Source organism: Nannobrachium achirus (assembly GCF_963921795.1).
Source record: "Nannobrachium achirus genome assembly, chromosome: 2".
Lineage (NCBI taxonomy): Eukaryota > Metazoa > Chordata > Actinopteri > Myctophiformes > Myctophidae > Nannobrachium > Nannobrachium achirus.
The window spans coordinates 47,051,517-47,064,449 of record NC_137811.1 but is presented as its reverse complement, the minus strand read 5'-3'; the positions used below and the strand labels follow the sequence as shown (position 1 = coordinate 47,064,449).

General features: G+C 43.5%; 1 protein-coding gene across 1 annotated transcript in view; it reads right to left on the bottom strand.

The window, feature by feature from the left end:
- Positions 1-12,933, bottom strand: part of adamts16 (ADAM metallopeptidase with thrombospondin type 1 motif, 16) — an 80,989-nt gene that overhangs the window by 15,720 nt on the left and 52,336 nt on the right. Inside the window, exons 14-19 of the mRNA XM_080746002.1 lie at positions 12,085-12,257; positions 11,818-11,948; positions 11,154-11,277; positions 9,098-9,342; positions 8,042-8,162; positions 5,645-5,771 (exon numbers count right to left, since the gene is read on the bottom strand). Coding sequence (XP_080602128.1) covers positions 5,645-5,771; positions 8,042-8,162; positions 9,098-9,342; positions 11,154-11,277; positions 11,818-11,948; positions 12,085-12,257 — 921 coding nt within the window. The remainder of the gene's footprint in view (positions 1-5,644; positions 5,772-8,041; positions 8,163-9,097; positions 9,343-11,153; positions 11,278-11,817; positions 11,949-12,084; positions 12,258-12,933) is intronic.

Here is a 12,933-nt window from a genome sequence, read left to right as displayed (position 1 = left end):
GCATAAGTGGAAACAGTAGATGTGCTGATGTCCAGGGACTATAAAGCCCTGCTATGTGTAATATCCGCAATGTCTTGTTCAGGAACTAGGAGAGCCTTGTTGATTGTCCAATCAACACCCAAGGATTTCTGACGGATTTTGCAATCCATCTTCCACAGTTTGACTCCATCCCAAGATAACCAAACAGGCCTACACATGCAGGGGGAACATGATCAGAATTGGGGACTGAACAACATCATCATCTTCGCGAGACACAGAAAATACACAATCACAGTGAAGATGAGGTCACTATCTCAGCTAAGCCACTCTCTGCTCATAAATCAAGACACAACTTGTCAGCAGTGTCCATTTCATTAGCAAGAATCTGGCTGATATTCTAGACCATTGCTAAGAGTGTACCTGGGAATACTCAGAATAGAGGCACAGAGGAATTGACGCCTCTACTACAGCAGCTGCCTCGGGCCTCTTGATAAATGCTAGTGTTATTTCTTCAGAGACATACATTGTTGACAGTTGTTAGCCCCCCGTGTACAATTCTGCATCTATTCTGCACCAGTACTATAGTGGCAGCCTTTGTGAAATGTATCCGTCATGCACCAACATCTGACATTGCACGTGATACTTGTCAAAAGTAATTATTGTCTTTTACAGCAGTGCCATGTTAAGTATCCCTCCCACATAGTAGGAGGTATTTTCATGTTATGTTGTGTTAGAGAGTTGGTACAGTCTTCACAGTTTTAATAAAGCAGCTGCAGCTCTCACAGATGTCCTCAAAAGGAGTTGGAACAATGTACAGTATGTTCAGCAGGGAAGACCACATCTGATAACAATCTCACCTGATAACAACTCCTCCCTTATCTCCTCCCCTCCTGCCAATCACTGAGGTATTTACACCTACATATATCTATGTCTTACCTGTCATCTGTGCTTTTTATGTTGCATCCCTCCAGTACCCCCAGCCCCAGTCTCCCCTGTTTTTCCCCTGTCTTTCAACTCTCGCATGTGCTGTCAAGTTCCTAACGGGGTGGCGGTTGTAGCTGAGCAGGTAGAGAGAGGCTGTCTGGAGATCGCAAGGTCACTGGTTTGACGCTCAGCTTGCCCACTACTAGTGTATGTACGTCAACGTGTCTCTGAGCAAGACACTTCCCTAATCCCTAACAGCTCATCAGAGCCATCTGAATCAGATTCAGAATCAACTTTATTGCCACAGTGCAAGTGTACTTGTGTCCCTGAGCAGCCATCAGCTGGGTGAAGCTGCCACCGGGGATCAGAAGATCATCAACGGACCCCCAAGCCAAAGACTCAGGGTTTAACTCCGCCCTGGTGTTGTCGCGCACCTGCGGCTTCCGGGCTCCACGCATCGCCGTCCCTCTCGTCCTAGGTCTCCTCTTAACTCTGTCAGAGTTACAGACTTGTATTGGTCAATTTAGACCCCCATAAAGGAACCCACAAAGTAACTGGAATCCACTTTGAGAACCTCTGTCCTAAACCCATCATCATGAACTTTCATTCTCACTCCGTATCCCTACGTCCCCTCCCTCCCTCGTCCCATTGCGCAGCATTCCAGTCATCTCCACAACAACTTTCTTACGTCAAGAAATAAACAACTCGCATCGATGTAACATTTGAAGGCGTGGTCTTTACCAGTGAACCGCGCACCAATTTCTCAAAAAAACTGTAGTCAAATAATAAGGCCGAGCCAACTAAACATATGTCTAGCCGTTACCTTGTAGGACCTTGGTTTATTCACAGACCAGAGAAAATCAAAGTCCAACTGAACAATCCCAAAACAGCTCTTTGGCTGGTGTCCTGGAGACCATTACTCCAAATATATACTGTACATATTAGCCTGAAAGGGAGAAATGAAATGTATACTGTCAGAAGAACTGACACCGGCAGCTGTTTTAGACACGCATAGGCTCTCTAGATATGCTGCATTTTTGTCACAAATTCTTATCAGAAAGATATGGCTGATATTCAAGGTCATTGCAGCCAGTACGTTGTTGTAATAAAATCAGGCAGACAAGGGAATACATTTCTACCTTGGCTGGATAGTTGGAGTCTGCACTTTGTTGTTGTTAGCCGCCAGAAGATATACAAAGCGTGATTAATACTTCCGTCGCACGAAGCTAGCTGACCGACAATGCGTCGTGGATGCGACACATTGTGAGGTGTAGGTCTGCTATTTCATTGTGTGACACAAATTGGTTAAAGTTAGATAGAAGTCGGACTTGCTGGGGGGATGGGAATCCATACCTCTGCTTTTGATATTCCCCCCATTGGGTCATTCAATTTGATCGTCGATGGGGTCTGATATATTTGATATTTATCTTAAATAACATCAGAATTTAACAACAACAAATGTCATCCCTGTTGGGGGTTAATTTTCAAAAATAGCTGACCTAACAGCTCACATTGATCTCTCTCTCTCTCTTTTCTTTTTCTTTTTAATGTGTATTAGGTTAAAATTGTCGGATTCATCATCAGTTACAATGTTGAAATCATCGTCATCATGAACATTTGTAATTAATAGTTGTCTGTATATTAAGCTACACATGACAAATCTGGTGAAATTCCTAAAACTTCATGACATGTTTTTTATACTTGGTGAAATAATGACGCTGATGTAAATAAAAAGAAAAACAGACGTACAGTCCAGAGCAGAGGACAACTCCCTCATTAATAACAATCTTGACCTAAAATTGTCCCCCGGTTATGAATTTCATGGTCAGGGTTTTTACCATTTGTGACAATGTCCAGAGCAGCACAGACGAGGGGGAGGACTCACTCCCAAACGTGCCTCTGCGTGTGCGTGCGTGCGTGCGTGACACATGGCCTGAGTGTCAGTGAGTGGTCCACTCCCTATGATCGGCGCGTCACCAGCTAAACACTGACTGGTCCTTCAGTCTGTGCCGCGGCCTCGACACCGTCCGGCCTGGCCCAGTCTGTCAGGGCTTCTGGCCGTGACTGAACTCAGCAGAGCTGAGCCAAGATCCCACAGAGACACACCCTGGACCAACACCAGAACCATGGATGGCTTTCTCTCTCTCTCCCCCTCTCTCTCTCTCTCTGTCTTTGGTATCATCATATCCCAGAGACACACTGTTTATCATACCACTCAAGGTGACAGCAGTGACCTCATGCAACCTTGTGGCCACCCATCCCGCACCCACAACAAACTGGCACTTAGCTTTGCGCACATCAGCGCAAGTCCAAAAACCCCAAATGGGGCCTGGCTTGTCTTTTGCGGGCATCCACAGTGTTAGAAAGAGTGTGATTTAAAATGTATTCGACATGGATCCAGAGCTGAATGAGAACCACATTACAGTCAACACAGAAGTTAACCATTCCTTTCACATGGAAAAGTCTTATAGGTTGAAGTCATCACACAGTAAAGTCCTCTAACGCAGAAGAGTGTACAAAATGGACCGAAACTAAGGATGCAAACGCGTGCACATTTCTGTTTTGTGCCACATCCTTCCACCAAACTATAAATTAACTTTACGTGACGCAAGAAGAGAGCCATCCCTCCATAACAGGTGCTTCTCTAGCCCATTTAGCCCATTATTTTATGCTTTAACTATTGAAAAATAGCAGATATACAAGCTCACAGCGCGGCACTGAGTGCCGCGCTGCGAGCTTGTAGATCTGCTATTTTTGAAAAATCTTGAAAATTCTAATTTTGACCAGATTCTGTAAGTGTCTTTTGAATCCCTTTTGAAAACTATGTCAGCAATTTGGCCAGCCATCGTCAAAGAAAAGGTGTTTTTCACATAAATGGAGCTCAGTTAGTCTGTTCTTGAGAGACTACTATGTCAGTGGTTCTCAAACCTTTTCATGTGAAGGACCCCCAAAATGATATTTATTTTGCCAGGGACCCCCATCTCAAAATATTTAGTTCCAGGGACCTCCCCAGAAGCAAAATTTGAGTTACAAACGTTCGCTTTGAAAATACATATTATTCAAAGATTTGCACATATTTTCACGACTTTTTCAAAAATAGCAGATCTACAAGCTCGCAGCTTGTATATCTGCTATTTTTCACTGGTTAAAGCATTCAATAATTCTAGGCCTGAATGGGCTAGGGCAGCACGGTTGACTCAACCAATAAACAGTTGCTTTTGACATGCTGAATATCAAACAGTGACGCCACAGATGTGTGGGTTTTGTAGGGCAATAACGCGTTTAGAGAGAAGCAGCAGGTGGTTTGAATAGTGAGATACAGAGGTCTGGGGGGGGGCACAGGAGAGCGAGAAGTCAAAACACAAAGCCTGCTGAGTTTGCAGTGAAGAAGAAGGCAATAAATGGTAGACAGAGGCATGATATAGTTACTGTCGGGGAGAAACCTTGTATCTCCATATTTCAACTTTCCATGTTCTTCTTTTTTCTTTTTTTTTTGGTTAATGAATGCCCAACTTTCAAATACTAAAGTGTCACAAAAAAGCAGCGAGATTAGACGATCTACAAGCTTGCGAGGTGACACATCTTGAGCTTGTAGGTATGCTGTTTTTGTGCTATGCTAAGTTTGAAGTTAAAGCACAACTTTGTTTTTTTTTTACAACAAGGATTTCGTATTTTAGATAGTCATTAGAGGAGAAAAAAAAGATGTGTGTAAATGTTTTTCTATCGTTTTAGTGATTTTAACGATTTGCATGCAATGTCGGGGGACATACAATGTTTCCACCCGACAGAGACGATAGAGGCCTGCAGCAGTAAATAGAAAGGAGAGAGGAATAAGAGAGATTGAGAGAGTGAGAGAGACCTAGGCACCAGGCCCCAAGCCAACCCAAACACTGTTGCTATGAGATGATGAGGAGATAATCTCTGGCACAGCATGGATGACTTAAATCAGATGGTCTCAATCTGAGACTTGTGATTTCTACAAATGAAGGAATGCCTACATTGCTCTTTCACTTCACTTTTTATGTTTTGCAGCGACAGTATTTCACTTGATTGATTGTCGGAGGAAATTCTGAAGTAGCTAATACATATTTTCGGGTCATAAGAATGCCACCATGGCAATATTCTAAAATATGCATTGTTCCACATTTCAAATTATCCTGTGACCTGCAACCCCGGGTTCATAAGGTCCACATTGAGAATAAATGATTTATTGCTCAAGCAAAAAGAGGCCAAAAGGCCATTTCCAAGGTCCTACGTGCGTGGAGTTACTTTGCATCAAACACAGATCGTAAGACACCCCCTGTATTATACTGATATAAAATAACTATTTTGGGATTGAGAGTCATTACCACATCATTTATACTTAAATATATTGTCACTGTCAGGCAGAAACCTTGTATCTCCAAGTTTCAAATGTGTATGTTTTTTTGTAAATTAAAGCGGCAAGCCCCACTTCATCATACAAAAGTGTCAAACAAAAGTAGTGAAAATAGCAGATCTACAAGCACACAACGCCTCGCAATGTGTGCTTGTAGATCGGCTATTTTCACTATTTTAAATCGTTTTTCAAATAATAACAAAAAAAAAGGAAGGTTTTGGACATACAAGGTTTCCACCCGACAACGACGATACGAAAAATATCAGCATATACACTATCTAACCATTATCAAGTAGCCTAACAGTGTTTCTGACTCTGATCTAATATGATGTTTTAATATAATAACTTGTGCAGGGATCTAACCTGGCAGGACATGGCTGGGTGTGGCAGGGCATCAGTCCAGTAGCTGGTCTGGATCTGGGATTGCAGTAGGAGGTATTCACCTGGACCCTCATATCTTTATAGCACGCTGACTTGGTGTTCATCTGGCCTGCATGAGGAGACATTCACATTCACATGAAGCCAGCTGCAAATATAAATACCAGGCACCTGGTTTCACTACAGCATATCACCAGCATGAAGTCATAAGTAATGCTAGGAAACGCATGCATGTGCTTTCACATGTCCTATGTACAGTACTGGATATGTACTATATTTGTGTACTACTATACCACTGGTTCTGTCATTTGTGCCAGCAAAACAGTGTGGGAAAGTATTTATAATATCTCTCATTCGCATGATTAATAGCTATTTCAACCACACAAAAGCCACAAAGAGCAAAACTATTTTTGGTTGTGTGGATGTTTAAAAAAATAAGAATATAATGTCAAAAGTATTAGACATCAAAGTATTAGAAGTCACCATTATCTGTTCACAAACACCTTGATATCACTTAGGTGTGCTTCCTTGAATCAATCCTGGGCCATTTGTCAGGCCTGATTTATGTGAAACTTGAATCCCAGGTTGGTATTTGGCCTTAGGCGAGGCTATTTTGCAAATCTCAGCCCCATGCACACCACTGTTTTCTAGCAATTTGGTCATTCACACTCTTTAATAAAGCAAATGACCCTTGACCCATTAGGGACTACAATCAGGAGCCAGTGATGGAGGTGGTTGAGGGAGGACCTAAATAGACTGGGGTGGGGAACTTTAACCTGCAGGGTCAGGCAGTGGCCACTCCACACTGAGGGCTTTGTTCACAGCTAAACACACACATGAAAGCAGGCAGACGCGCACTCATATAGATACACACATGTACTCATGAATGCAAAGAAAGACACATGAACACACACACACAAACGCACATATATACAGTACACGTACCAGTATGCACGCACGCACACACACACGCTCTCACGCACACGCATTCTCATACACACACACACACGCATGCACGCACGCACGCACACACACACACACACGCACACACACACACACACACACACACACTCACACACACACACACCTCAAACCTTTGTATGCTCCCCAGGTTACACCCAGGTCATTACAAGGGTCTAATAGCAGTCTCTCTCTCTCTCTCTCTCTCTCTCTCTCTGTGTGTGTGTGTGTGTGTGTGTGTGTGTGTGTGTGTGTGTGTGTGTGCGTGTGTGTGTGTGTGTGTGTGTGTGTGTGTGTGTGTGTGTGTAATAGCAGGTCTCTAGTTGGATAAGAAGGACAAAAGGGTCCCTCCACCTCCACCAATAAGTCCTAGTAATGTCCTCTCTGTAATGACGGGGACGCTTCCATTTAACCTGCAACTAAGAGCCTCATTATAGATCACAGAGGGACAGAGGCATCTTTAGATCCTGTACCACTCATCTACTGGCAGGCTTCTTTCATTACTGGTGGGAAACCAAAATCGGTGCAACCTTATTGTGGGTCAAAACAACATTAGAGTGTTTTTGTTTTAATGAACCTTGCTGCCAGTTGGCAAGGCACGATTCATATCCCCCCCCCCTCTCCCTTTTTTTTGCATGTTTTTCTTTCTTTTTCAATAATTGATTAAATGAATGTTGTGTTCAATCAGAGTTTCCTAAAATCAGCCAAGGAGCAATACTGGACTCTTATGAAGTGTTATTTATTTTCAACATCTCTTGATGTAAATTTGAGAATTGTGTTGTTCATAATGATTATAATGATTAATGATGCCGAAACATGACTAAACTATTAACAAAAGGAAAGATATGAATAAAAGTAACACAAAACTCAGGAATCTGGTCCACATGCCTTTTATGGTGAAAACATTATAGTCCGAAATCTTTATATTACAAAAGAGTAAGTGATCTACTTCCGGGTCATGTATCGCTAACTTAAATACCAAACCACTTGGCCAAGATGTACTACATATGTACTAAATATAGCTTAAAAATTCAAACACCCATGTCACCTTTGCAAGATGTCGTTTCCAAACCTCTGTATACAGTTGTATTCGTTATTACCCTCATATTTTGCCTCTGTATAAAATAGTCCGCCGGTCAAATATGTCCGACCGGAAACGTGCGCTGCGGCACAATAGTTCCGCCACAATAGTTCCCCCCCCCCCCAATTTTTTTTTTTTTTTTTTACGTTTTTTTTTTTTTTTACTTTTTCCTCTTTTTTTTTTACTTTTTTTTTTTTTTTTTTTACTAGATGTGAGCGGCCCGAAGGGCCGCGACCCTCTAGTATCTTACAAAGTGGACAATAACGCAAAGGCAAAGATGTTCTGTGTGATATCTTGGCCTATGTGTGCATGTGCATGTGTGTGTGCATACATGTAGTTACCTCCAGCGCATGTTGCTGAGCACTGGGAGCGTATGATGGCCCAAGAATAATTGTGTTTGATGTGGGTCTTTTTCAGAGTGTACTCCCAGCGCACACCAGGGTTCCAGCCCTGCAGCAAGATCTACAATAGAGAGAACCGGAAAAGTATGAATAGATTTTACTTGATCACAACATGTAAACAATTCCTCGGTAGGGATGGGACGATAATCGTTATTATCGTTTATGGTGATAAAAAAACACTCACAACTAGAAGCAGTGCTCTTCCGAGCACAGGTCTCCACCAGGCCACACAAATCGGCCTGTTATAGCGCCACCATGAGGCTGATTTAAAAAATGTGGGGCAGAGGTTCTGAATTAGCATCCAGGGAGTGTGTGTGCTCAGTTTGGCAGCGATCGGGCCAACGGCGCCGGAGATTAGCTGGTAACAACCAGGCCACACAAATCGGCCTGTTATAGCGCCACCATGAGGCTGATTTGAAAAATGTGGGGCAGAGGTTCTAGATTGGCATCCAGGGAGTGTGTGTGCTCAGTTTGGCAGCGATCGGGCCAACGGTGACTGAGATTAGCTGCTCACAAACTGCAAGGACGCACGGACGCACGCACGCACGGACGGACGGACGGACGCACGCACGCACGGACGGACGGACGGACGGAGGGGAAAACATACTCTCCCTCAGCCTTCGGCTGGTGGAGACAATAATCATATCGTGGAGATTTAAATTGAATTAAACATTTTAACGTGAAATTATCCTTCGTCATGCACTGGGATCAATTCACCTTTTATTTGCTGAGCTGCATATCCGGTACCATTTAAACTCTCTTGGTCAAACGGAATTTGCCAAAAGTAGCCGATCTTAAGACGCGTTGTGAGCTTGTAGAGCTGCTATTTTTTGGCAAATGCTCCACCCCAGGATAATGGATGTTGGATATATTTTGATTATCGCGATAATATCGTAAATCGCAATTTCTTCGGTCACAATAATCGTGAAATAACATTTTCATATCGTCCCATCCCTATTCCTCAGTCTCTTGGTGCGACTAGGCTCCATGCTGTACCTCTATGACCAGTGTTTCGTTGGTGGGGCCAGTTGAGGTGAGGCTCTCCGGTCTGTTGTACGGCCTCTTGTATTCAAACAGGGCTCCAGCGATGGGGTGTCTGCCAGGCCAGTCCACCGTCCAGCGCCCGTTCAGGTAGTAGCGTCTCTGGGCGTCCCTGATGGCCAGGTAGGAGCTGGAGGTGTTGAGCTCCACCACACGGATGCTCCGAGCACCGGCCGGGATGGTCACCACTCCATAATACTCTGGGTAAAGACACAAGACCAACGGGATGGTCACCACTCCATAATACTCTGGGTAAAGACACAAGACCAACAGGATGGTAACCACTCCATAATACTCTGGGTAAAGACACAAGACCAACAGGATGGTCACCACTCCATAATACTCTGGGTAAAGACACAAGACCAACAGGATGGTCACCACTCCATAATACTCTGGGTAAAGACACAAGACCAACAGGATGGTCACCACTCCATAATACTCTGGGTAAAGACACAAGACCAACAGGATGGTCACCACTCCATAATACTCTGGGTAAAGACACAAGACCAACGGGATGGTCACCACTCCATAAAACTCTGGGTAAAGACACAAGACCAAGGGGATGGTCACCACTCCATAAAACTCTGGGTAAAGACACAAGACCAAGGGGATGGTCACCACTCCATAAAACTCTGGGTAAAGACACAAGACCAAGGGGATGGTCACCACTCCATAATACTCTGGGTAAAGACACAAGACCAACAGGCCATAAAATCCTCTCTGTCGGGTGGAAACTTCACACGTCCAAAACAGTTACTTTTCAGGATTCAGGATTCAGCTGATATTTTTTATGCTTTTGTGTGATGTTGTAGTATGATCAAGTAGGGCACTTATAAATTGACGAAAAAAACACAAAAAGTTAAAATATGTCCTCTATTCTGGGGCGAACATGCAGCGAAAATAGCTGACCTACAATAGCAGCTATTTTCAGCAAAGATATTTATTGTAGTGTGAAAACAGGAGGGGGCCTAGAATAGAGACCTGGGGGACTCCAGTCGACTAATATAGTATATATTCTTTTACAACATGGCACTATAAGGGATGAGCTGCCCAGGAGAGGGTCTGTGTGTGTGTGTGTGTGTGTGTGTGTGTCTGTCTGTCTGCAGCTAACCTTGCAAACCACTGGGCTGACCAGCACCAAATGTCTCGTTGAGGCTGCCAGCCAAGGAAGAGAATCCCGGAATATTATTCACATATGTTTCATACTTTCTGAAATATTTAACTTTCATTCTATAATCGAAGTGTGATTGGGTTGAAGCCTTGTCCAAATATGGAGTCATACATCTTAGCTATCGTCATAGATGACTGATGTCATAAGCTGCGTTTCCATAAAGCTTTTTCGAAAATAGGAAGAGAATTATCAGAAATTCGAAAAAAAATACAAAGCGGATTTAGCCTGTTTCCATCCTCTGATAAAATGCGATTTTTGGGAGATAGTTCAAAATAAGCAGTCGTGGCGCTATTTTTCCAGTCAAGTGTGACACATTATTGAACATGCAACAAGCTTACAGCTCGTTGCGGATGCGACTGTTTAGCTTGGACTTGGAGGTCTGCTGTTCTCGGCCGTTCTGTGCGTGCGACGCCATTGCGGGACAGAGAATAATGATGAATGGTTTTGAGGACAACTACTTTGATCACAAGCGGGGGCTGGGGTGGCCGGTGTTGGAAGCTGCCATCCCCCCAGCACCCCATCCTGTGAGTTCAATGCATTTTATTTCGCTAAATTTGAAGTGTTTCCATAAAAAGATGTATGCGCAAAAGCCTTAATGCGCAAAAAACGGCTTTATGGAAACGCCACTACAGACTGGCCACATTAGTAGAATTTTTTTCTTCTTTTTTTTCTCCTAAATAATTCAAAGCAATTTAACAAGAGAACGCATTGAAGTTTGAACACATGAGGCTAAACTGTGTCACGAAACGGCCTTAAAAGTAACAAATAATCAAAGAGGTAAAAAATATGATCAACAACAGAATGGAACAACTGTATATAAACTTGGAGGAGATGACCTACGGTTTGTATAATGCTGTTTGGTGTACTGTCCCTTGTAGACCTTGCATGTGGAGTTGTCTCCCTTACACACGCCACATGCATCAGGCACTGCAGTGGAGCCCAACACACGGTCGCACCCAACTCTCTGTTGAAGACAACATATTTTAATGAATACAAGTGGTACAGGAAACTCATTCAACCCATTAAAACCGGGAAAGCATCCATTTAGATTTTAGCTATATACATATAGTAACATACATTTTTCAGAAAACTTTCAGGATTTAGAGAACAGTGGTTTGAACAGTGGTTCTCAAAAATAGCAGATAGACAAATCCCCAGTACGTCACTTCGTGCAGCGCTGCGAGCTAGTACATCTGCTATTTTTTTTAACATTGTTTTAAAAACAAAATGATAAAAATCTAGAAGTGTTTTCTAAAACATGTTTCAATCATTTTTAATTTTTTAACACAAATTGTATTTTTTGGATGGTCCCGGGTACAAAGCATTTCCCGGTGGGACGTCCGCGGCCCATCCACGGTCTTTAGAAGGCATTTGTAGAATCGGCTTCAGGTCCTATAAAGGGTTAAACTCAACGGCCATCAAACCCAAAAAAAAGCTTTCAAATCAATCCTCAGCCTTAAATTTACCTTAAGTTGTCATCACCTCACAGACAGTGTTTCATTACCTCACACAGGCCATCAATGCAGACGTTTGAGCTGTCCTGGGAGCACAGAGTTCCGTCTTTAACTTTGCTGGCCAGGGCAAAGAAGAAATCATAGCCTTCAGCAAAGCAATACAGCTTACACAAGTCTTGATCTGGGAGGAGAGAGACTAGATTAAATATCCAAGCTGATGAGCTTCCTGGGACTGTACGTTCTCATCACATCCTTTCGTGATATGAAAAGATGGATTTTTACTGATGCTTTCCAAAGGCAGGATAGGTCATCCTTACCGTCCACTCTAGTATAAGGCCTCCAGTTGTAGTACCAGCCTCTGAACTGTTTGCTGTTGAACTCGGCACACTGCTGGGCTCTGTAGTCTATGGCATTGGAAGGACAGTCCTCTGTGTTACACAGCTTGTAGGACCTGGAGGAGCCATCGCAGTACTTCCCTCCATAGGCAGGTCTGCAAGAAAATGAAGGAATGTTGTCTTACTGCTACCGAGATTAGTATGGAGTCTAAAAAAGAAGAGATTAAGTCGGAAGGGATGTCTGTCTGTCTGTCTGTCTATCCATTGGTGAGCTTATAAATCCACAAGGTCTGCTGTAGAATCAGAGCAGTATCATCAGAGTGTGGCAGATGTAACGGAGGTGATCCGAACCTCCCCACCCGGGTTCGTACCCGGGTCTCCCACGCGAAAGTCCAATATCTTAACCACTAGTCCAAAGAGACATCTCTTTGGTCCGGGGGAGATACTAGACTTTTGAGGCTTCAAGGCTGGGGCTGCGACTCTCTCCGTCACACTCACCCCCCTTTGACCTCCTCCTACGGGGAAGCCCGAATCCGGGTCACGGCACCAATGTAACGGAGGTGATCCGAACCTCCCCACCCGGGTTCCTACCCGGGTCTCCCACGCGAAAGTCCAATATCTTAACCACTAGACCAAAGAGACATCTCTTTGGTCCGGGGGAGATACTAGACTTTTGAGGCTTCAAGGCTGGGGCTGCGACTCTCTCCGTCACACAGAGCATATCATAGTTTTGCAATTTATGAACGAGAGTTGTGTTAGCGAAAGTGTCAAACCAAAACAAGGCAAAATTACATAAAAAAAGCATAAATCTATATGTGTAGGTTGTACTGT